Source organism: Callionymus lyra, chromosome 15 (genome assembly GCF_982586985.1).
Source record: "Callionymus lyra chromosome 15, fCalLyr1.hap1.1, whole genome shotgun sequence".
In the NCBI taxonomy this organism is placed as follows: domain Eukaryota; kingdom Metazoa; phylum Chordata; class Actinopteri; order Syngnathiformes; family Callionymidae; genus Callionymus; species Callionymus lyra.
This window is the reverse complement of record NC_141832.1, coordinates 13,636,380-13,662,277: the sequence shown is the minus strand read 5'-3', so window position 1 is coordinate 13,662,277 and position 25,898 is coordinate 13,636,380. Positions and strand designations below refer to the sequence as shown.

The 25,898-nt window shown below is 38.9% G+C and overlaps 1 protein-coding gene across 5 annotated transcripts; it reads left to right on the top strand.

Moving 5' to 3' along the window:
* The first annotated feature begins 69 nt into the window (after nt 1–69).
* On the top strand, nt 70–24,785 carry arhgap17b (Rho GTPase activating protein 17b). Of its 5 annotated transcripts, XM_087809468.1 has the most exons (21): nt 72–400; nt 4,650–4,689; nt 10,235–10,339; nt 11,790–11,866; nt 12,127–12,238; nt 12,316–12,392; nt 13,757–13,859; nt 13,935–14,003; nt 14,075–14,156; nt 14,221–14,348; nt 15,386–15,497; nt 15,563–15,644; nt 15,703–15,783; nt 15,841–15,954; nt 16,020–16,111; nt 17,334–17,466; nt 19,041–19,265; nt 19,528–19,640; nt 20,993–21,400; nt 22,722–22,771; nt 24,218–24,358. In XM_087809468.1, the coding sequence occupies exons 1-20, from the start codon at nt 348–350 to the stop codon at nt 22,727–22,729; spliced, it is 2,214 nt and encodes a 737-aa protein (XP_087665594.1). In that variant the 5' UTR covers nt 72–347; the 3' UTR covers nt 22,730–22,771; nt 24,218–24,358. The 5 variants fall into 5 exon arrangements, 3 of the variants coding, with proteins under 3 accessions (XP_087665593.1, XP_087665594.1, XP_087665595.1); XM_087809467.1 differs by lacking the exon at nt 22,722–22,771 and having other exon boundaries at nt 70–400; nt 24,218–24,785; XR_015713418.1 differs by having other exon boundaries at nt 20,993–22,771.
* The last annotated feature ends 1,113 nt before the right edge of the window (nt 24,786–25,898 follow it).

The window sequence follows — 25,898 nt, the reverse complement described above, 5'->3', positions numbered from 1 at the left end:
GAGTAAAACCAACATGTTGGTATTTTTAAAATAAAAGTGTCACATGTCAGTGTTGGGTTGAGTCGGGAAGTGAAGCACTTCCTCCTTTTTTTCTACCTCGCTGCTGCTGCTGCTTCTACACAGATGTCGCGAAAAATGGCAAGACTTTGGTGAAATCTGTGGATCTTCTCCGTCCAGGCCACGAAGGTGTCCACGGATCTTTTACTTTTATCTGTTTGTATTCCTTCAAACAATGGCCGCGACGTAGAGCAACAACTTTGGGATTTGAACGTGGAGCAAGAAAAGAAAAAAACATCTGCTAACTTCTGTGACTCGGAGGAGAAACTTCCAAAAGGAACAAAAAAACCATGAAGAAACAGTTTAATCGCATGAGGCAACTCGCCAACCAAACTGTAGGAAGGTAAATGTTTCTCTTTTTAAAAATAACGCGGTGCACTTTAAAGCTGTTGTTACACGTGATTGATTTTTTTTTTTTTTTTTTTTAAAAGGTTCAGTTTGTGTCAGAGAAATGTTGATTTATCTTTTAAATAACAGAATAAAAGTGCTGGACACTCGAGGAATAGCCACAGTTTGCATTTTGAGTTTTGTGTTTACTTCAAACCAATGGTGCGGGGGCCAAAATTGGACCCAACAAGCCGTTGTTTGTGGCCCGCATTGATTGTTGAAATCATGATCCAAGTGTTAGCTCTTTGTTGCCCAACATGGTTTTAAAAGGAGACAATTAATTTAAAACAGATTTGTCTTATGTTTTGGTTCATAGTTGTGCGTATTGGCAAGTATCACGATACAGGGACGACAATACCATATATTGGAATAAGTTGCAATACTGGGATATATGTGTAGTATTGTCGAGTACTTGACTCTGGTGTTGCAGAATTTACAGACCACATGACTCTTGACAAAGTCGTAACTGCTTTCATATGTTTTGTAAAATCTAAAATCTAAATTTGATTTGTTAAAATATGTCCAAATATCAGCTTTAAAAGCTGCTGGAGTCGACTGTATCCTCTCATCCTTAGTCATAACCAGGATATCGTAGGATTTAGTTGTTTTGTTCGCTGTAGAGGGTGTAATGACTGCTGCCATCACGCGGCCGTACGTTTAATTGCAACTCAAAATGAACAAACGCTGCGAATATTTGTAAAAAATGTATATATGTAAAAAAGAATCCGATTATTTTGTTTTAGATCAACTATATTAAAAAACAAAACATAACAACAATTATAATATAATTTAAAAGGCAAAAAATGGATACAGTTACATCCCCAAAAATATTGTGATATTATGCAGGTTTATTCGCCAGTACATATCAAGATGTCAATATTTTCTGTATCCTCTCGTCCTCAGTCCTCACGGGATCTCGTTAGATCTTGTGGAAATTTACAGAATATCTTTGTTTATTTAACATGTGGAGGAAGTAATGACTCCTGCCATCTAGCTTCAAGAATAAAGAATATAAAGCGGTGAATATTAATTGTAAATAGAAAATAAATGAAATTATTTTAATTTTATTTTAGACACACTACGTTTAAATGTAAACTATAAACAAACTATGATAAAAGTAAAATACAAAAGCCAAAAAAAAGAAGAATTTAAACAGTGTTGTTTAATATCAATGCAGTATCTTGGAAAAAATATTAGGATATATTGAGCTATTGATATTTTTCTAGAGGTTATTTTAACACTCTTACACAAAACAGAATTTACCCAAGAACTAATATCTCACTCTATTCAGTTCCCAGTTTATATAATACTAGCGAGTTGTAGCTAGCTTGCTAGCTAACTACACAAGTTATTATTCCTGAAATGCTAATACTGTTGTGTCCTTTTATTTTTATTTTCTTTAGAGAAGACTCGCAACTTATTTTTGTACATAACAATCGTCACATTTCAGACGCTCGTAAAAAAATAAACGTTCTTCGTTAAACTTCACCTTCACGTACATTCCTTGCACATGTTGTGCAACAGCAGTAAACGTCGCAAGAGTAAAAGTACTTCCTGCGTTTACTCGACACGCCCCAGCAGAGTCTATAGGGTTCGTCTTATCTTCGGTGTGTCGGTCAGATTCTAATTCACTTGTTAAACATGTCCCTCTGTTTGCCACCGACCCGCGGAATCTGCCGAGTCAGCGGTTCCCAGGTGGATGTCGGTGACGTTGTGGTGTCGGCACTCCTTTAGGAATCTGTTACGAATGAAAACATTTTTTTGCGCAACCGGTTTTATTTTTGACAAATATAGTTCTTGTTGTTGAGAGAAGCTGCTGGTGTTTGTCTCTCGCCTCGATCGATTCTTATCCGGTACTGATCAGAATCTAAATATAGTTCAAGTAATTCAACCCGTTTATTGCTCATCGCATGTGGAGAAGGATATTGAGTTACATCTCGTGTTAGCACGAAAAAAAATACATTTATTTGTGTCAGTTTCGTCCTGAGAAAAGTTTCATTTGATTTCCTCACATATAAAAGGTTGGTTATTTAATTTGAGGTTTACAAAATGTTCAAAATTAACATACTTAAAACATGTTACTGGGTGTTACATCTGTTAGCCACTAGCTAAGCTAGCACGTTTTTCTTAAGACATTTTTATTTTTGCAGGCTTTTCCTTGATTTTCTGGAACTCCTGTGTTGTTCTCAGTTTTATCTTGACCTTTTAAGTATATACTTTATTGAGTATTGTTTTGATTGTTTAAGTGCTTTGTGACCCTGGTCTGGAAAATCGCTCTATAAATAAAAATGACTTACTTACTTACTTAAGTAAACCATATTGATAACATTTACTTCACTTGAAAAAAACGACAATTTTCCCAAATCCATAGTGTGTTAAGTGGTGGTTTGGTTACAATATTCCCCCAAAAAAACCCAACCAAATAAGTGTATAGTTTAAATAATGAAATAAGGTACTTGCCTGTTTGAGAGCTTGGCTCCCCCACAGGTTTGAATGATGAATAAACAATGTTTTTTATTTAATATACAGAAAATATTGGTAGTTAAGGAGAGTTAAGTAAAACATAAATCTTAAAAAAAAAAAAGAAGACATTATATGGCCATTAAAAAAATATTCTGTGATGAATTCATCTTCATTACCCCACAACAGACAAAATGCACTTTATAATAATTACATTTATTTCTAAACATGAAATGCTTTCCTGTAAAAATGTTTTGAAAACAAATATTTGTTTAGTTAGAGATGTATATTATTTTGATTTCTACCCCTTTTTTCCCCATTCACTTGAATGGGAAACATCTTTCTGTCTCTACAACTACTACTTCTAATACTTATTTTTCTACCTTTTACTAATAATTATTCTACTTCTTCTACTCCCACTACTACTTCTCATACTTATACTATTACAATTTCTGTCTCTATAACTACTTATTCTACTTTTGCTACTAATTCTTTAACTTGTACTTCTAATACTTATTCTACTTCTACTACTTCCACTACTCCCACTACTACCTCTACTACTAATTATTCTACTTCTACTAATAATTTTACTTGTTCTTCTACTCCCACTACTACTTCTTCTACTTCTACTACTACTTATTCTACTTTTGCTACTAATTCTTCTACTATTTATTCTACTTCTACTCCTACTTCTACCTCTACTACTATTTATTCTACTTCTACTACTAATTATACTTCTTCAACTACTTCTACTTCTACTAATAATTATTATTCTACTTCGACTAATTCTACTACTTCTTCTAATTCTTATACTAATACTTCTTCTACTACTAATACTTCTTCTACTACTAATTATACTTCTACTACTACTTCTACAACTACCTCTACTTCTACTACTAATTATTATTCTACTTCGACTAATTCTACTACTTCTTCTAATTCTTATACTAATACTTCTTCTACTACTAATTCTACTTCTACTACTACTTCTACAACTACCTCTACTTCTACTACTAATTATTATTCTACTTCGACTAATTCTACTACTACTTCTAATTCTTATACTAATACTTCTACTTCTACTACAAATTCTACTTTTTTCTTCTTCTTCTTCCTTTTCTTCTCCTTTCTTCTTTCCAACTTTTAAACTTTTTTTTAACGTTTTCCCATAAGTCTTGCTTCTTTATACCATCATTCCAACTGTTTCCACACATTTAATACTCTCAGTTTACAGATTTATCAGATTCAGCATTCACACTTTATTTTCTTCTGGAAATGCAATTTCTTTTTAATTAAACTTTTTGATGTAATACACTACACTTAAACTAAGAGTTTTCTATCATTTAACATCCATCTTGACTCATTATGTTGACCTTATGAGATGTTTTGTAGAACAAATCCTGGTTTTAAAGGACATTCTAGACTCTGACCTGGATGGTGTCGAGTGTTGCCCTCGAGGTCTCATAACAGTATTGAGTGTAAATAACAGAAAAGCTAATTGATCCCACGGAGAGTGAAGCTGGAGGAGTCTCCAGGGGTTTGTTCCCACCATCCTTCCTTCCTTCTTCTGGTGATGTCAACATTAGATATTTGGGATGTGTGACAAACTCGGTAACTCCCCGTAATCCTCGTGTTGCCATAACAAATACGCTGGCGATGATGACACGGCGGGTCGAGTGTGTGAGATCCAGCAACACAACGACCTGTTTGTTTTTGGTGTTTAATGGTGTTTGTTTCTTCAACAGGGCTGAGAAGACGGAGGTGCTGAGTGATGACCTCCTGCAGGTGAGGACGATACCGAGGATCGAAAGATTTCTCATGTTTTTGCCCAAAAATTATTTGACAAAATAGAATTTCTTTGGGAATATTATCAAATTTTGAATGTGAGAGCGCAGGCCTCCGCCAAGCAGCTTGTCTTGCATTTCCATTATTGGCATACATTTGTTCAACTAAATCATTTTTTACATTGCATTTTAAAAATGTAGTTACCATTGCGAGTCCAATTGATTGGACAGGAGGTGGCGGTAGCGTTCTGGAACCCGCTCGCACAACCCAGTAGAAACCGTTGAGTCTAGGGACGTCAGAACTCCACCCAAAATAAAATTTGACCTTCTCAGCGGGTGATTAATTCTTAGGCTTCTTTGCCACCATTGGATGTGTTGAGTTAAACAAATATTACACATTTTATATATTTGAGTTACTGATATTTTTTTTTAAAGTTGTTAACCCTTCAAGGCTTCCGTAGTTTCAACAGATACTGTTAGCAGCCATACAAGTGACTGACAAAAACAATGGATGCTTTTTAGAACCACCAAATTGTCAGTTACTAAAAATATTTTCTCATGAACAGGACCATACATTAAATGTTGCCACAGATTACTTACTTACTTACTTACTTTCAGATATCTTTTTCAAAATGGAGAATCGTGGGCCGAAAATAGGCCCTCTTCATCCTTAAGCAAAGATATGGAATATGAACTTTGATTTTTCTCCAAGAAAATAGAAGATGAAAGTCCTGTCAGTCATTTAATTTAATTGATTTAAATTCAATTCTATTACATTTTTTTTCCTTTAGTCTATTTATATATATATATTTTTTGGTTTAGTCTTTAGTCGTTATTCTATTAAGTTTAGTTTAGTTAAGTTTGATTTAGTTAAGGTTATTTGTTAGTTGTATTTCATTTTATTAGTATTTATTTGATTTTATTCGCATTTATTTGATTTTATTTGTATTTATTTGATTTCATTTCTATGAATAATTTATTTATATGCCATTTATATCATTTAAAAAATAAATATTTTTATGAATCTTTTTTTTTATTTCATTCATATTATTTCCTTCTTTTATTCTGTAATTTCACCACAAATAATTCCTGTGTTGTTCTTACAAAACTGGCGATAAACGTTTCTGATTCTAAAAAAGGCAAAATCTACCCAAAGATCTAATTCTTATTTGACTTTTCTATGGTACAAGGGTGTCGTCAAAAGTAAATTCCTCATATACAGTATATACAGTATATATACATATATATTTTTTAAAGTAGTTTAAAAGCAATTTTTGTCAGATGATTTCCATCTAAACTATAAAATCTAAAATCTAAATTTGATTGACTTTGTTTTGAAATTCCGCCTCTTTATTACTTTAATGTTGTGGTCGACACGTACGTGTAATTGAGCTAGTAAACAAGTCTTTACTAGACAAAGTTCAACAAGTGAAGAGCTTCGATTTATGCTTATTTATAAAGTATTAAAAAAAGTATTTTGCCGCCCGCGCTGACATGTTCCCACTCGCTGTAGGAGAAGTTTTTCTAAATGTGGAAGCAATCAACAGAAATCCAAGATTTCTCTCGTCCCGCTGCCAAATCTGTCTGCAGTTTTTACGGCACAGTTACTCAAATAAAACGCTGGACTCCGAGATCAGGCGACGTCTGGAGGGTTTTGGCAGCAGGAGACGCCGCATGGTTTTCCACTCAAACCCGGGCCAAGACTTGTTATCTCGCCATCGTGCTGGACTTCCACTGGGTGTTGTGGGGGATGGTGTGGGAGAGAGAGTCGGAACCGTAAAGGCCGGAGAACGGAAAATAAGCTTTTCTGTCTAATCATTGCTGGGACTTTTACGACGACGAACTCTGATCTCCACTCAAGACGCTCTATCTCTAACCAACCTTGAGCGATAGTGAGGGAAAGTATGCGGCCTGACCCAACCCGTCCCGCGGAGAAACAAAAATCACTCGCTCCCGTCAGGAACTTTACGCTGAGCTCGGCATTCCGTCGGCCCTTCACCAGGAATGTGATTGTCCGGGTCGTCCGGACGGTGGAAGTGACCGCCATGAAACAAAAGTGAAACTTCAGTGATTTTAAAAAACACTTTCAGAGCTTTAAAAACTTCCGTATAAGATTCCTTTCACTTCACTTTTTCCTTCGGATACAAGTGTTTTTGTCCTGTGTGGACACGTCCTGCTCCGGATCCAGTCGGACTGGATCGTCGTTTGCTTGAGGGGCCGTGGGACGTCTGGCCCTGATCCTATCTCAATATTTAACAAGAGATTATGACTCGTGAAGGAATAATTAGCTTTTTTCTTTAAAAAAAAACAAGTCTCACCATAAACTATGCAGCGTTGACTCGGCTTGGGGGCCACGTGCCCACCTATGGCGGTTTTTATGTGGCCCTCATGAGGTCTAAGATCAAGTATCTAGGTTTCCGAAGGATAACGTTTTTATTATTAAACTAATTTAAGATGTTTTTTCTCTTTTATGTATTTTATTTTTCTTTACTTTTGGGGGAATATTTATATAATTTTAATATTTTCTCAACAGATAACATCTTAAAATGAAATATTTCACAATAAAATATTTATTAATCTTATAAATAATTGTTTTATGAAGTAATGGCATCACTACACGTATTTTCCAAAGGATCTTTAGATAAAATGAACAAAAAATAACATAATATGCCATCAAATAAAGATTATTTTATAGCTTTTTCTTCTTTTTACATTTTGTTTTCCTGTCGTATTTAAGCTTATTTTAGTCACTCCATCCTCAATAAGGACCATTTTTCAAAAGCAAATCTTGTACCATATTTAACGATTCAGTCGATAAAAATATTTTTTTCTAACTTTAATTAAACTTGCGTGGATCAAGAAGAAACCAATGAGAGAGCAGCATCGGGTCACATGCTTGCCTGATATTCTAGAACCTCCATTGATGAAAAACATACTTGATTTATGATGAAAATGATGGGAAAAAAAAGAACATTATAATCATGTTTCAAACCTGACTGTAAAAAATGTTTTACTATTTAACTATTTTAGTTAACTGTGGTCCTCTCTGACTCGTTACCTAAAAAACTAAAATTTAATTTACTTAAATTTTATGTAAGGAAATGCTCATTTGAAGGCTGAAAAAATTAAGAAACTTAATAAAATCATATGAAATGAAAAAAAAATGTGCCTTATCTTGAGGATTTAAAATGTATATCAAATGATATATATATATATATATATATATATATTCACTTTTTATTTATGTTATCATCAATTTTTGACAAAAATGACCACTTAAAAGACCTAAATTAATCACAAAATAAGTAATATGTGTAATTATAATTATAAATAGATGGAAAGGAAGGGAATTAAGTTTACATGATAAATTATAAACAAGGATATAGGATATAAATAAAGGTGGGATACGAAGAGGCCATATTTGTTTTGATGCAGGACTCGTGCGATTGCTTTCATAGCTCCTGTAAAAATGTCTAAGACGGATTAGAGAACTGATTATTTATGTGGGAAAAGTGTTGCGCTGCAAAGTGAGCAACAAGCCTTAAGCTCATTGTGATGTCATCTAAAAGAGCCCCTTTGTGCAAATGGCCGTGAGATCCTCTGGGTGTTGACGTTGGTTATTTGAAGTACAGTTGGAAAACCTTCCGTCAAAATCCTGTTGTTTCACACCCGTCATGCTCCTCCGTGACTCACCCAAATGTTCCACTTCCACATTTGCAGATCTGAGGTCAGCAGGCGCGTTGGGTTCGCCGCTTTCACGGGCGTCTGTCAAAAGAAGGAAGGCCGGGCCGTGAACCTTTGAACATCCCTGGAGTGGCGAGCTCACAGTCTCTCAAGCCTCTTAACGTTGGGCTTGTCTTCGCTCTTAATCAGGGAGTTTTCCCTTCGACTCTTTAGATGTTGTTTATTCGCCCCTCAGGCCAGATCTGTTGTGAACATTTATAGTTCCTTTTCACCTCCTTGACAGGAATGTGGCTTTTTTTTTTTAACCACATTTTCGGGAACTTTTCCAGCATCTGGATTCATTCTTTCATCTTGTTTTTACTACTGTTTTGTCAAAACATCACCCGTTTCCTAGTTGGTATATGAAAAATACATGTATTTGTTAAGGGACAAAATGCCACAAATGCTTCAGGAAGTGATGGTCATGGAATGACCATCTGGATCCAGGAATCCTTTGAAGGATTTTTCTTCTTTATTAAGGATCAGACTTAAGAAAACCACTGCCACCTGCTGTACAAATGAGCTCAATGCAATCAATGATTTTTCCAATTGTGGTTTGGCAGATGTTTGTGCATTTTAAGTTGAAATTCCCTAAAATGCTTGGATGCCTGTGTAGCATGGACAACAACACCTGTAGAAATTCCTATTAAAGGGATAGTTCAACGAAAATTTGAATTCTACCCACCCTCATGTCAAATAACGTTGAAAATATTTAGAGAAATCTCTGTCTTTTAGGCAGAAATGTATCTCCTTGCTAATGTAGCGACTGATGCTAACTTTTCTTTGAGATATAAAAACATTCAAATACCTCTATACTGCTCGTCTGTAGCATCCCTCTTGTATTGAAGCCTCGACTTGAGAGATTGTTGGTAAATAAAGTATCGAAGTCGTTATTTTTAAGGTTGTGTAAAGCTAAAGCTAAAAGGGCAAGTCCAAGCTTAGTCCAAGCTAAAGCTAACATGCTACACAGTCATTTCTCTTGTCCAGGGAGCTTATAGACGAGCGATATGGAGGTATTTGGATGTTTTTAAGTGTCTGTTTGGACGAAAAGGACAAAGAAAAGTGAGGGACGTTTACAACCATTCATTCGGACAAACACTTCCGCCTTAAACTCACACGAAAGGCGACTAATTTTCACTGTAAATTTCCTGTTGCGCTACAATATGGACGCAGGTCCAGCAACTAGATCGGGACAACAGAGAAGTATTGTACGCTCAAGTTGAAAAGTTTGGCGTCAAGTTGCACCGCAGTAACCATTAGGAGCCTAGATTGTATGTTTTGCTCCCCCATTTAAAAAAAATAATCAGCTACAAGTCTCCGATCCACCATTTTGACTTTCTCCTTACATTAGACCCCTCGAGAAGATTCACCTACGTTTTTTGACTTGTTAATCCGCAGGAAGTCGTTATGTGTGTCGGCAAGATTTGTGTTAGGTGCGAAAACACCTTTAGCAAAGTACCAGCTGCTTCCAGTTTACACTGAGAGCAACAATGACGAAAATTATCAGCTAAAAAAGTCCAAATAAAGAAGGGAGAATAAACGAGTGGGAAGTCTTTAGAGATGGGATCTTTTAATGAGGGTTTAACTCTTGTGTTGTCTCAGGGTCAAGGTGACCCAATGTTGTTCACCTTGACCCATAGACAACACAAGGGATACCACAAACACATTTGCTTTCGGGTCACCTTGACCCTGAGATAAGAAAGGGGTTAAGATCTGTTTGTTTTTCTGACCTGATATTATTATCAACATTTTTATTAGAAGCACCAAAGCAACTTCCCGATCTATAAACTTCTTTAAACGCGTATGAAATGTTGTGTTTCCAGATCGAACGGAGGATGGAGTTGGTGCGTCTGGTGTCTCACAACACGCACAAGAGGCTGGGCTCCTGTCTGCAGGGCCAGCTGGGATCAGACTCCGACAAGAGACACGTAAGTGTTTTATATTCTGTTTGCATTTCATCTTAACGCTGCCGACGCTTTGATGAGACAAACATTGGTACGTCGGACCTGTTCCTGACTACTTTACGTTTGACTTTTCTAATGCTAAGCAAACAGTCAGAATGTCAAGGTGTATTTCAAAGTACACCTCATTGTCAGCGGCAGGTATTACAGTGTCAGCATGAGTTAGCATGCTTAACAATATACTGTGTACCTGTACAGTGTACGGAAGCGTCTCCAGCCCAAAACCAAACCAGAGACCAGTTCTTTTTTGGTCAATCGCCCTGTCTTAGTCGTACTTAGGCAACAATGGAAATAAATGCAACTGCCATCTCCGACCAACTGTGGTGACCATTCCAGCTTCCCAGTGCTGTGTCTCAAATCGCATACGTCTCTTAGTATACTAGAAGTTAGTATGCATCAGGATAGTGTATGTACTAACTAGTACGCAAATTCTCCACAGATAGTATGTCTCAAATCAAACACTGCTGCTACGCACTAACCGGAATTGAGGTGACAGCTTATTCTTCTACTTCTATTTAACGATGGTTTCAACCAGCTGTTTGAACGCTATCGCCACCTGCTGGCAGCACCTTTTGCAAGTTTAGAAGAAGAAATAAAGAAAAAATATGAGAATCTAAATATTTGATGAGATATTTAAGCTGGTATCAGCAGCGAAGACGTGTCATCCTTCTACTGCTGCTGAAAAAGCACCTGTAAGTATATGAATATATATGCATTTATATATGACGTAACTTCCGTTTAAAACGTCACTAAGATGTCGGCCGTTTAGGGTGGTTAGTGTCCATCGAACCATGCTCAGTTTTGTGGGCGTTTGAGTACGCCAATTTAGTGTGCATGGGGCACTAAATTTCGCATACTAAGAATTGAGACACACTTACTAAAAATACTAACTTTGAGTACGCTAGTATGCGATTTGAGACACAGCACCGGTGAATATTACCTTAGGCGCGTTGGGTTTAGGAGCATCACCACAAAATGACAAGCAAGAACCCAAATTAAGTAAAATAAAAAATGTATAAAATAAATGATAATTAGTTAAGTAAGAAGTTACTGAAGTAACACCAGTGTTATCATAGTTAAGGTTGTTTGTTTTTTTGGCCCTCAACCTACATTTGGAGGGTTTACCACCCGATTACAGGTTGAGAAATACTGGGCTAGAAAGTTCTACCGAGTCAAAATCGACCAAATCATCAAATATGAAAACAAGAACTCCCAAAAACTACGTCAGTCTCACACATCAAAACACCCACTCCCATAATCCCTTGCTTCTGCTCACACACTCTAAACTTTTTTGGCTCAAGCCTTACACGATCTAGTGCAGGACTAACATTGACATTGGTATTTGGCGCCCCCTAGTGTAAAGCTTTAAAAAAAAACCTGGACAATAAGAAGCTGAAACTTTGTTGTTTTTGTGTAGAAAAAGATTCCTCTGACGGTGCTGTCCCAGACGATGCAAGAGGCCGGGGCTCAGCTGGGCGACGAGAGTCTGATCGGGTGAGAATGTCTTCATGAAAGTTCGAAAAAGTAGGACATGACAAGGTAAAAAAAATAATAATAATTGTGACCATGAAACAATTATTTACCCTGTCATGTCCGTGGTGGTTAGGAGAGAAAGAAAATATTCAACTGCCACACTTTCTTCTATTTGTAATTAAGATTTTTTTAGCTGCATTTTGAACTTTGCTGACAATGTTTTGAGGACCACCTCCCCCTCCTCTGACACCTCCACTCAAATTCTTGTGGACTGTGCGCAGCAAGATGATGGAGGCGTGCGGCGACGCCGAGATGAGGCTGGCCACAGAGCTGCTGCAGCATGAAGTCCAGGTGGAGAAAGACATCCTGGACCCTCTTCACCAGCTGGCAGAGGTGAGTCCGACTTTCCTCCCCCCCGAGAGAGAGAGAGAGAGAGAGAGACGCTGATTTGGTTGTTGGTTCTTTCTCAGGTCGACATCCCCAATATATTCAAGCAGAGGAAGCAGCTCGCAAAACTGGTTCTGGATTACGACTCTGCCAAAACCAGGTACAGTTTACTACATTTTAATGGCGATTAAAGTAATACCACGGCCCCTCCAGAGTAATACCACAGCCCCTCAAGAGTAATACCCCTCCCCCTTGTGAAGTAATAACACAGCCTCTCGCGGATTAATACCACATCCCTCGAGGAGTAATACCACGGCCCCTCTGGAGTAATACCACATCCCTCTGGAGTAATGCCACATCCCTCTGGAGCAATACCACATCCCTCGTGGAGTAATACCACGGCCCCTCTGGAGTAATACCACATCCCTCTGGAGCAATACCACATCCCTCGAGGAGTAATACCACGGCCCCTCTGGAGTAATACCACATCCCTCTGGAGTAATACCACATCCCTCTGGAGTAATGCCACATCCCTCTGGAGCAATACCACATCCCTCGTGGAGTAATACCACATCCCTCTTGGAGTAATAACACATCCCTCGCAGAGTAATACCACAGCGCCTCTGGAGTAATACCACATCCCTTGCAGAGTAATACCACGGCCCCTACGGAGTAATACCACAACCCTCACGGAGTAATACCCCTGCCCCTTGCGAAGTATAACACAGCCCTCTGCGGATTATTACCTCGGCCCCCCGCGGAGTAATACCACGGCCCCTACGGAGTAATACCACATCCCTTGCGGAGTAATACCACGGTCCATACGGAATAATACCACATCCCTTGCGGAGTAATACCACGGCCCCTACAAAGTTATACCACATCACTTGCGGAGTAACACCACGGTCCCTACGGAGTAATATCACATCTCTTGCGGAGTAATACCATGGCCCCTATGGATTAATATGACGGCCCCTTGTGGAGAAATAACACAGCGCCTCCAGAGTAATACCACATCCCTTGCAGAGTAATACCACGGCCCCTCTGGAGTAATACCACATCCCTCGTGGAGTAATACAACGGCCCCTCTGGAGTAATACCACATCCCTCGTGGAGTAATAACACATCCCTTGCGGAGTAATACCACGGCCCCTCTGGAGTAATACCACATCCCTCGTGGAGTAATAACACATCCCTCGCAGAGTATTACCACGGCCCCTATGGAGTAATACCACATCCCTTGCGGAGTAATACCACATCCCTTGCGGAGTAATACCACATCCCTTGCGGAGTAATACCACGGCCCCTACGGAGTAATACCACATCCCTTGCGGAGTAATACCACGGCCCCTACGGAGTAATATCACATCCCTCGTGGAGTAATACAACGACCCCTCTGGATTAATACCACATCCCTCGTGTGGTAATACCACGGCCCCTACGGAGTAATACCACATCCCTCATGAAGTAATAACACGGCGCCACACCTTTTCCTTTAACCCCCTTTTTTCCACCCCAATCCAGGTGGGTTCAGGCATCAAGATCCTACAACCAAACGGTGGCATCCAAGGTCGACTCCCTCAAAGATGAGATGGACGAAGCTCTTAACAAAGTGGAAATATGCAAAGTATTGCTTTTTTTTCTAAATGACTAAAAGTTAATCTGTGTCATCCTTCATAATGGTCCTGCTTCTCTTCTACAGGACCAACTCTCCGCCGACCTGTACAACTTTGCCTCTAAAGAAGGAGAGTACGCTCGCTACTACGTCCTGGTGAGTGCTTCATGCGCGGTCATGGAAAAATGATCTTCTATTCCATTCACCTCGTGTGCTCCCTGATGCAGCTGCTGGAGGTTCAGGCTGACTATCACAGGAAGTCTTTGGCAGCTCTGGAGGAAGCCATCCCAACCATCCATCTCCAACAAGGTAGCCCCCGAAAATGAATCCTGTTTGATAGAAGCAGGAATCAAACCGGACACTTTTTCTCTAGACACCTGGACCGAGAAACCGGCGTTCGGGACGTGCCTGGAGGAACATCTGCAGAGGAGCAAGAGAGAAATCGCTCTTCCTCTCGAGGCCTGTGTCATGATGCTGCTGGAGACGGGGATGAAGGAGGAGGTAAGGGATGCACTGGAGGGCACGGTTCATTGTAGGGGGGTATACGGGTTTGGACTAGGGGTGTCAACGTCACATCATAGCCGTTGGAAAAAAACGAGAACTGTTAAGAGTTAATTTATCATTATTGACCAATTTGGAGTGTTAAGATCATGTGATGTCGGACTCGGAGTCTAGTTAATAAAGTTTTGAGAATTTTTAGTAACACAATTGTATTCATATTCAATTGTTGGTAAATACTTTGTAGTTGACAAACATTTTAACAGATTTTTCCGTGCCTTGTACCGCACAAAATCTGTTTCTAGGTCAGAAGGTAAAACCAGAATTACAAAATAAGAGCATATAATGCGCACCATTTTTGAGAAGATTATAAGATTTACAATGAGCCTCATGGTCCGAAAAATATGGTAAATGAAGTAATGTAATTTATGTTATTTTGGCCATGATTTAGAACTTATTTGAAGTGGGTTTTGTGTCTGATAACTACTTGAAGAACTTTGCTCTAATAGGATTCAGAAGTGTCTGATTGAAGACGGAACAATTTAGTGGTTATATAGTGAAGCTACGTGTTAGCGTTTATGTGATTACAAGCCACGGCTACACGAACATTGAAACCCCTAGTTTGTATGGAAAACCTGTATAAATTCTCATTATGTTATACATTTTTTGTATAATGGTGTATAATGAAAGTCGCACATAATTTATACTTTATTTATTCTTTAATAAAAATAGCCTTTATTTAATTAAACAGTTTAATTTAATTTACCGGGTAGTTAAGTTCGTTTTTTTTAAGATTTTTTTTCCTGTTTACATTCGAGTTACATTATAATTATTGCAATACAATCATTTACTCAACATTAAAATTCCAATTCTTAGTGTATTTACTACATGTGGTGAAGCAAAGTAAGTAAATATGTTCTTAATAAAAGAAAATGTGTGTAAAAGAAAACTTTTGCATAAAGTAAAAACCTGATATAATTGATAAAAGCCCTGGTTTAGATAAAAATAATCCTATTCAAGTGTTGTTGCTGCCCCTACAGGGTCTATTTAGAATCGCAGCTGGCGCTTCCAAGCTAAAGAAGCTAAAGGCGGCGCTGGACTGTTCCACGTCACAGCTGGAGGAGTTCTACTCGGACCCGCACGCCGTCGCCGGTAAACATCTGAGCAAGTTCAAGTGATCGTTTCCTCACTTGACTTTTTATTTTGCTTTTCAACAGGAGCTCTCAAGTCGTACCTGAGGGAACTCCCGGAGCCTCTGATGACCTTCGGCCTGTACGACGAGTGGACCAGAGCCTCCAAGTGAGAACTCCTTATCCTTGAAACCTTCTTGAAGCGTCTGATGATCTGTTGGTTTCAGTATTTCCGACTCCGACAAGCGGCTACAGGCTCTGTGGGTGACGTGTGACAGTTTACCGAAAGCTCACAAAGCAAATCTCAGGTAATCAAACTCTTTTTCAAAACGTTCCAGCAGCTATGAAGTGGTCGACTCTTGCAGGTATCTCGTCAAGTTCCTGGCCAAACTGGCGCAGGACAGCGATGTGAACAAAATGACTCCGAGCAACATCGCCATCGTTCTGGGTCCGAATCTGCTCTGGCCCAAACTTGAAGGGTGAGACGCTTGTGATTTTTCCCCCCCTCTTGTCTCGGAATGAACTTCCTGTTTGATGGATCCAGGACGCTGGCGGAAATGGCAGCGGCGACTTCGGTCCACGTGGTCGCCATCGTGGAGCCGATCATCCAGCACGCCGACTGGTTCTTTCCTGAAGGTGAAGCTTCATCAGAATAATTATGTTGCTGAGAGATGCATGATAATAATGGCATCAAGTTAGTCAGTCCAGCATGACCAACAAGACCAACGTAGACCAATGAAGACCAACGTAGATCCACATAGACCAACGTGGACCAACGTGGACCAACGTGGACCAACGTGGACCAATGTGGACCAACGTGGCACAACGTAGACCAACGAATACCAATGTAGACTGATAAAGACCAATGTAGACCAATGTAGACCTACGTGGACCAACGCAGACCAACATAGACCAACATAGACCAACAAGGACCAACACAGACCAACAAGACCAATGTAGACCAACATACACCAACAAGACCAACAGGATTAACAAGACCAACGTGGACCAACGTGGACCAACAAGACCAACGCAGACCAACGCAGACCAACGCAGACCAACGCAGACCAACGCAGACCAACAAGACCAACAAGACCAACAAGACCAACGTGGACCAACGTGGACCAATGCAGACCAACAAGACCAACGTAGACCAATGAAGACAAACATAGACCAACTGAGAACAACGAAGACCAACAAGACAAATGAAGCCCTCAAGACCAACAAAGCCCAACAAGACCAAGGAAGCCCAAAGAGACCACCAAAACAAAAAAAAGCAAGACATACTGCTAGTCAGACTATCAAGACCATCACCATGCTATTCAGTCCAGCAAGTCTAGCAAGACCAGCAATACCAACAAGACCAACAAGAATTGCATCATGCTAGTTAGTCCAACATGACCAATGAAGCCCAATGAACACCGATGGAGATTACTGGAGACCGATGGAGACCAACATTGACCAATGGAGACTAAGAAGACCAAGAAGACCAAGAAGACCAAGAAGACCAACGGAGACAAACGGTGACCAACAAGGTCAAAAATACCAGTATTATGCTAATCAGTCTAGCAAAAACATCGAAGTCCATCGAAGTCCATCGAAGTCCATCGAAGTCCATCGAAGTCCATCGAAGTCCATCGAAGTCCGTCGAAGTCCGTCGAAGACTGACGAAGCCCGACAAAGTCAATAATAGACCAGCAAAACTAGCGTCATGCTGGTTAAAATGATGATAGTTTGAGTTCCATCTTCAAGTTGAATGTTATGACCTTGATGACTGACTGATACAGAACTTCTTGTTTTAGTGTTTGTGTTCGAGATCAAAGTGTCGACACACAAACTTCTCCTCTTCTCTCTCCAGATGTCGACTTCGATGTGTCTGGATTGTTCGCCATGCCCGCCCACCCGTCCACCCCCGACTCCGATCCGGGCCTGGAGAGGAAGCGTCCCGGCAGCCTGGTGGGGCAGGACGGGGAGACGCCCCGTAAGGACAGGTACCTGTCTCGCCCCAACCTCAGCCTCACCATCACGCTCCCATCCCGCCCCAAAACGCTAAACAGGCAGGAGTCGCGGGGCCCGGCCGTGTCGGCCCTTTACGTGGTGGCCGACGAGTGCGTGACGGTCAGCGACACCCCCACCGAAGACCCGCCCGCTCCAGTCTTCAAACTCGCCCCCTAGTGTCGCCTTTGAGCAGTGATTTTTTTTTTCACTCCTGTTCAGCTTCGTGTCGACCTGTGTTGTGTTTTTCCTTCATTGCTAATTAAAAGCTTAGCTCAACCTTTAGGTTACTTGTTGTTTGTGTTGGCTTTTCACTGTGGTGTGTCTGGTCTCTGCTCTCCACTGACGGTGAGTATCTCTCTGCAACACATCAGCAGGGTGTCTGCAGGTGTGTGTGTGTGAGTGTGTGTGTGTGTGTGTTGAAGCTTGAGCTAGTTGTGTTGGTTTTTATCATGTTTGCTGTTGGTTTAGGTGGCAGTGGACTTTGTAGTTGTTGGTGTTGATGACAGAAGTAGTCATTCTTGAGGGAGAAATTTTGTTTTGTTGATGTTGTTGGTTGAGAGTCTTTATATGAAGGGAAAGATGTAATTTACATGAGAATTAAATTAAAAAAGTTATATATTGTGTGCGCTCAAAATATTCATTTATTTATTTTAATCTGATTTACATTTATGGAGGTATATCAGTGCCATCAGAATATTGAATATTTAAGTTTGTTGTATTTAATATTTAAATTTTATTGAAAGGTTTTTGTTTTAAAGCATTAAGGATTATTTTTGCTTGTATTATCGAATTAAAATCGTTGTAAATCGAAAGTTTGAATTTGTTTTTATTTTAATCGTAGAATTTAATAATATCTATATTGAAAGGTTAAATTGGTGAATTACATTTTTTAATAACTACATTAAAAAAAAAAAGTGTTTACTAAATTAAGTCATTTCTTTTACACATAAAGTTAATAAAAGAACACCAATTCAAAAGTAAATGTTCTTATTATTCTAAAAATCTGTAGCCTTTTTTAAAATTCAATAAAGAAATTGTGGCACTAATATACTATATTGAATTGAAAAGCCTACAAATATTATTAAAACATGTTTGATCAGAATTAGAAAATTAAACCTTACGAAAAAAACGAGTTTTTAAAATATCATAAAAACTAATTCAAACTTTTAATTAATATTCTGAAGGCAGTGATACATCTTAAATATGAATATATTATATATTTGTTATAAAATATTTTTCAATTCGTACCCTTTTAAATCCAATTTCAAATGTTGGTATAATGGTGCCACCAGTGTTTAAAACATAAAAATATTGAAAATAATGTTAAATATTTTTATTTTATGTGTTATATGTGGACAATGTTGTTGTCAGTGATGGTATATCGTATAGATCTTTTGTTGTGTAAATAATTGAAGTTTGTGCGAGTGTGTTTTTCTTTCGTCAGCCTGTGTTTTAAAGATCTGCAGACACCCTGACCTTGACGCCTCTCTTTCACTTTCATCCCTGTCTGGTCTCTCTCTGTGGTGCCCGAGTGTCGCCCTCTGACCTCTCTCCCCCTCTCCTCCAGCCCCTTGTTCAAAAGGCCGGAGCCGGCCCCGCGTAGACCCAGCGTGCTAAATAGAAAGCAGGTGACCTCGCCCACCTTCCAGCCCTCGCTGCCCCCTCTGGACTTACCCCACGAGCCGCCGTCTCCGTCAGAGGATCCGGGTGTTTGGGGTTCAGGTGGTCTGGGTTCTGGTGTTTTGGAGGCAGCGCCTCAGTTTGTTACCCAGCACAGCGCGGACGAGAGCAGGTAAGGAGCGAGCGGAGGACGCTACAATCCTCCACCGCCTGCTCTGACAAATCAAGCCAAATCCCAAACCTCGTCCTGCGTCCGTCTGGAATGTTCCGTGTTGTGTCGTCAGATCCTGCATGTCACACGTTTTTTGTCCCAAACGATTTTGTGCATCTTGTCTTTTGTCCTGATCCCGAAATTCTTCGTGCATGATCGTTGAAATCGATTCCACGAGTGAGTTCCGGTGATGGAAGATAACAACTCTGGTTTGTTCCTACAGTCCAGCCAGAGAGTCCACGCCACCGCCACAGAGGAACGGCTCCGCCCACCTCAACGTATCCAGCCAGTCTCAGGGCGGGTCCAGAGGACCGAGTCCACACATGGTCCGCAGAGGTGAGAACAAGTTTGTTACCTCTGCAAGGTTTATTTCCGTGTTTATTTTTTGAAGATGATGATAATTCCTAAGCTTTGGAACGATCTTCCTCTGTGTTTGATGATCTACTGACTCCTTTAAGAAACATCTTAAGACGTTTCTATTTGTTCAGGCTTTTCCTTGATTTTCTCGAACTCCTGTGTTGTTCTTAGTATTATCTTGATCTTTAAGGAAGGAACTTTTTTGAGTATTGTTTTGATTGTTTAAGCGCTTTGTGACCCTGGTCTCGAGAAGCACTATATGAATAAATATTACTTACTTACTTACTTACAAGTAACAGATCCCTCCATTCCATCTGGATTTGAGAAGGTTTTGAAGGATGTGTCGTTCTCTTGTATGGCTTTAGGCAGCTCCGTTCAGAACTAACATAAAACTTCACTCAAGAGTGTTTCATCATTTCAAAGCAAGGCGACTACAGTAGACTGTTGGTATCACAACTTCTGGTTCAAATCCCCATCAATTCTTCCTTTTAATAATTTTTGAATCATGGAAGTTGTTTTAGCGGTTTGTTTTTGTTAAGTCATATGGAATTAGGTTCTTGGGAGAGGCATGCACTCCCAGAGTGCTTTTAAAGTTTCTTCTTAAAAGTATCACCGATCGTATTCTTCAGTTCATAATAAAATCTTCATAAATTCATAATTAATGTACTCTGTGAGGCTCCATAGTAATACTTTGTTAGGCTCTGTAGTATTACTGTTAGGCTTTGTAGTATTATTCTGTTAGGCTTTGTAGTATTACTCTGTTAGGCTCTGTAGTAATAAGAATAATAATAAGTAGTAATAATAATAATAAGTAAGTAGTAATACTAATAAGGCACCTGTTTTGTCTGCGTGGCTCTCTAGTATTACTTTGCGTGGCTCCGTAGTATGACTCTGCGTGGCTCTCTAGTATTACTTTGCGTGGCTCCGTAGTATTACTCTGCGAGGCTCTGAAGTATTACTTTGCGTGGCTTCGTAGTATTACTTTGCGTGGCTCCATAGTATGTCTCTGCGAGGCTCTGAAGTATTACTTTGCGTGGCTTCGTAGTATTACTTTGCGTGGCTCCGTAGTATGTCTCTGCGAGGCTCCGAAGTATTACTTTGCGTGGCTTCGTAGTATTACTTTGCGTGGCTCCGTAGTATTACTCTGCAAGGCTCTGTAGTAATAAGAATAATAGTAAGTAGTAATAATAATAATAATAAGTAATACTAATAAGGCACTGTGAAAAGACCCTTATTAAGCGAAATTTTGAATCCAAGTCAATCATTCACACAGTAGAACAAAAATGTTCCTAAATAAATATTAAAAGGGATGTTCGTGTTTTCATCAACAGGAACTAAGAAACCGGCCCCGGCTCCCCCCAAGACGGCCAGTCCCTTTGCCTCTCAGCCGGGTCACCAGACGCCGGGCTCGCCACACCATCCGCCCATCGCCCCCCGACGCACCTCGGGAAAAGAAAGCCCCATCCAAGCCCCCTGCCACCCTCCCCCACAGCCCCCCCAACATTCCCACACCCACGGGGAGTCGGACCCCCCCTCTCCACCCAGCACTCCCACCCCTCCGGGCACTCCACCTCACGATGAGACCCAGTCCCCCCAGATCCAGGGAGGCCTGTTCGGGTCACTCCCTCGCCCGTCCAGGCCGAGTCTCAGGCCGCGACCTCGACCTAACATGCCGCCCCCTCCGCAGCCGGGGGGCCAGGACAACGGGGTCATGAACTCCTCGTCCAAAATCATCACAGGTAAACAATGATTTTTGGAAATATGTAACTCTGATTTGGTCTCTTTACAGTTGAATAAGGGAGTTCTTGTTGAGGTCACTGTTAGGCGGGAAATTCCAAAAATAAAGGCTGTTAAGTAAAGCTAGCTTAAGATAGCAAATGGAATTTTGGTTAGTTTTGTTCCTTAATTGACATACAATACAATTTAAATACATTCTTTATCGTCATCATACACCAAAGTAGCATTAGCATTTAGCCCACATACATAAAAGAAATTAACAAAAAAGATTTTCTATAAAATCACTGCCAATTTCAATCTACAATTACAAAAAAACAACAATTGCAAAATCTTTTTCCAACCTCAGTCATTCTATTCGGTGTAATTTCACCCTTAGAATAAGTGAAGCTAGCACAGCTAAGCTAGCAAGTATACCATTGAATAAATATTACATTTTGGTTAATTTAGTTTGTACAGAAAAGATTAAGATCACACACTTTCAACAATGTTTTTTAAACAATTTCAACAATCAATAAAGTTTAACCTTACCTTACCTTGCCTTACACTTCTGAATCCAGCATCTTTGTGATGTCACCACATTAGCAGCAGCTTTAGCATAAATGCCGTTTTTTTAATTTTCATGTTTCTGCTATTTTATTTGATGTAAGTTCACTTCTGAATAAGTAAATCTAGCATAGCTAACATAGCAAGTGTAGCAAAAAGTTTAATTTAATTTATTTTGTTTTCTTAAATTGACAAAAAACAGGTAAAACAAAAAACAGTACTGAATCCAACATCTTCATAATAAGTAATAATGTAGCCAAAGTAGCATTAGCACCTAGCACACACACACACGTTTTTAACTTGCATAAAAAAAAATAAAAAAAAGAATATTTTGACTTGATTATTTAAGACACGGGGTTTCCCATCTAAGAAATATTTTTCTATGTAATTTCACCTCAGAATAAGTAAAGCTGGCACTGTTATAGCATAGCTAGCTAGTATGCTATTCGTTTTTTGGTTGAGTTGGTCTCTTAAATTGTCAATAAAATAAAAGATAAAAGCACAACACACGCATGCATGCACACTCTTGCACAATGCATTGGTGTCGGCACTCTTAACACACAAACACACAAAAAAGACTGAATCCATGTATCCATGCTGTTACCCACGTAATACTTGCTGTGACTCACGAGCTGGAACACGCTATATTGTGAGTAGATTTTCCCAGTCGAGCGCTTTTTTCTGTCCCTCGACTTCCTCTCACTCGCCGGGCGCTAAGTTTTCCTTCGCTCGGACTGTGGTGAAGCTCCAGCATGACGGGAACATGTGTGAACATTGCAGATGTGTGAAGCCGCGGCCTGTGGGATGAGCTTGTGCGATGGCAGGTCATGGTAAGGATTGAAGAGGCTTGGAGGTGCATGTGTGGAGAGGGGAGTGAGTTTTGCTGCTTGTTTTGTTTTGCTTGCAAAAGTTTTGGGTTTGTTTTGCAAGCTCACTAACCCGTGTTACCCTGACGCGTCTGTCTGTCCTAACAAGCCACTAAACAACTTCCCTAAAAGTTCATAGAGACACAATGAACACACCAAGGATGGTCCTCGTGATAAAGTCCGCTTCAAATTGCATCAAAAGGTCGTACGGCGAGGAATCCTTGGTGTCTTACAGAGTGTAGTAGTTGTGTGTTTGCTCCTTGCTTGTGTTGACGTTTGTGCACTGCACCATTTTGGGAATCATAGCAGCGTCGTAGCAAGAAGCTAGCGTCAGGTTGGGAATCTGAATTACAATTATTTAAACAAAGAACAGAAATCAGATCTGGTTTAAAAATCAAAATTCAGCGACAATGTTGCTAATGGCTAGCTGTGCATTTTGCTACTTTTTGTCAGTAATGGAATAGTTATTTTAAAAAATGGATTTGATTTCTAAAACCATGTTAGCTTAAATGCTAGTCTTTCTCGATCTATTTAATTGGGGATTTAAGTTAATAAAACAGTACAAATTAAGAACATGCCCTTTTTAAAACTGCTCTCGATATAAATGTGACATTTAAAAAAATATATATTCATAAAAAATCATCAAAATATATATAATGATTTCTTAACCAATCCAAAATGTACTCACATGTAGCATCACATTTGTTGTAACTGCTAACTAGAAAATGTAGCCTAGCATTACCTCTGCTTTAAATCTCTCTTTTTATTTTATTTTTTACTGTAAATAGAAAAAAATCAACAAGAAAATTATAACATCAGTTTTCCTTTTTAAAGTAAAAGTTTTGAACATTTGTCATTCACTGCTGTTTTGTTATTGTAGCTATTCTCTTAGCTTAGCAATACAAAAACAAAAGTGGTAACTTTAAGTACTAATATAAGCTCAAATAAGAGACCGATAACGATTTTATTTCTGCCCAAACTTGCTTTTTCATATAATCAAACTTAAAATGGCTACATGATGTTATTAAAATAATACATACGCTGCTAATTGTGGCAATAGCTAGCTAGACCTAGCAGCTTTAGCTACGCTAATTGTTTCTCCAAGAAGCTGTTTTTGGAACGAATACAAAACTTAATCTTTATCAACCCCCAGTATGTTATTGTGGCTGTTACAGTAAAAAAAAAGATTAATTTCTTATAAATCGTTGCTGTTAGCTTATGTAGCGTTAGCGCTGCTTAAATAATTATTTAGCCTTAATAACGATTTCCTTGTTTCGACATTTACAGCAAACTTTTACCTACATAAAGCATTACATATTTAAAGTTTAACTTGACATCAAAACCCAAAATGGTGCAGTGGGTCAACGGTTTCGATCCGATAAAAGCGCTAACTTGCGTCGTCCTCTCCAGACGGAGCGTCGTTCTTCAAGGGGATCGGACGAGCCTTCATCCCCGGCCTGGTGGACCCGTCGGGAGAGAGCTCTGCTGGTCACGAGCCCACTCTGCCGGAGGAACCCGACATGGACATAGAGAGCACCTGTCTCTGACCTGGACGAGACATAAACATTTACCCTGGACCATCTTTAACCTTTATAAGCGGGTTTGATTTGTATTTTCAATTACAAAACAGTATCACTGTTAAAACAAGTTAAAAAAAAAAAAATCAAATTTAAGATTAAAATGGAAAGTCTTGTCATCTTGTGATGTCATTTTACTTCCATGAGTTCAAGGGTACTTTCCGACATCCTAAATACTATTTTATCAACATCAAAGGGAAATGTTTATCAGGAAAGAAATGTCTAATATAAGCCAAAAAAGAGACAATAATTTAAGTAGCATACATTTGTAAACAATCTTTGCTTGTTGGGTTTTTATATTTTTTTGGGCTCTGAGAATCGTAATCTGTTTTTCTTGCACATATCAAGATGGATTTTTTGTTTTTATCTTTTATTAATAAAATAAATATTTCTAAACTGTTGTTTGTGATTGAGGAAGAATTGTGTTAAACAAATGCCTTTTTTTGGGGCTTAAATGCACCATGAAGTCTCTCTCTTTTTGTTTTGAACATATATTTCTTCAAGTATTTATTACGAGAAAAGGGAACAGATTATTATCGTTGGTTGTGTTTAAGAGTTCCATTTACATCCAGGAAGGAACGTTTTCAGGTCTTAACTAAAGTTCTGTGAAAGTTGGGCCATGATAAATCTTCATAAATCCTTATAACGCTTTAAAACAAATGATAGTTTGGAAAAAAGGAAAAAGGTAAAGGACCTTTTTAGAAGAACACTGACCTCTGTAGGCCAATGCGTGGAACTACCTCTGTAATTACACTGATTTAAAAATCAACTCTAATTGTTTTGTAAATGCAAATAATTAATAATAAAAACAATATTATAATAGACAATGTATATGTCATAGTATATAGTAGAGACTGTAAAAACAAGAAACGTTTGGAATCAAGGTAAAAAAAATGAAATAAATAAAAAGTAAAATAAAAAGCTTTTTTTAAAAAGTATATTTGACGTTTAGACCGAGATTAGCATGTCGATCTTTTAACGTACATTTAGAAGATATAGCTGAATCCAATAATAATTAAACAATACACTTTTTTTTAAATTCGGGGCCAATTTTGGGTTATAACTTTGAAAATCATTCATCAACTTGCAGTGTAGTTTGAACCCAGATGCCTGAACCAAGACAATCAATCAAGAAGATTGAATTAAATACATAAAATATATACATATTAACCAAATAATAGATGCACAACTGGTGTCCAAATATTCGACTCAAATAATTTGAATTTGTCATTGATCAATATTAGGTTAAGATTAATTTTTAGCCTTGATTTAGACGTTTTTCAGATAAGAAGGTTAAGAATTAAACGCTTTTCAATAAGAATATGTTTCCTTTTGATGTCTTAAATACATCACTGCAGCAACTTCTTTGTTGTTCACGTATTTAAACACACGTGTCCCACCTTGTATTTCTGGTTAATTAGAAAAAAAACATTTTTAAGTCTTCTTTTCTAATTATAATTAGCATTTTCTTGCACATGAACATATGTGCGGTGAATCTCCGACGGCCCTCGAAC

What these genes read in the sequence shown, in the direction of transcription:
- arhgap17b (XM_087809467.1), top strand. Translation starts at nt 348, where the DNA reads ATGAAGAAACAGTTTAATCGCATGAGGCAACTCGCCAACCAAACTGTA. An exon ending in CTCTTCACCAGCTGGCAGAG is followed by an intron (nt 12,239 to 12,315) that starts GTGAGTCCGACT and finishes GTTCTTTCTCAG; the next exon opens with GTCGACATCCCCAATATATT. An exon ending in GGACCCGCACGCCGTCGCCG is followed by an intron (nt 15,498 to 15,562) that starts GTAAACATCTGA and finishes GCTTTTCAACAG; the next exon opens with GAGCTCTCAAGTCGTACCTG.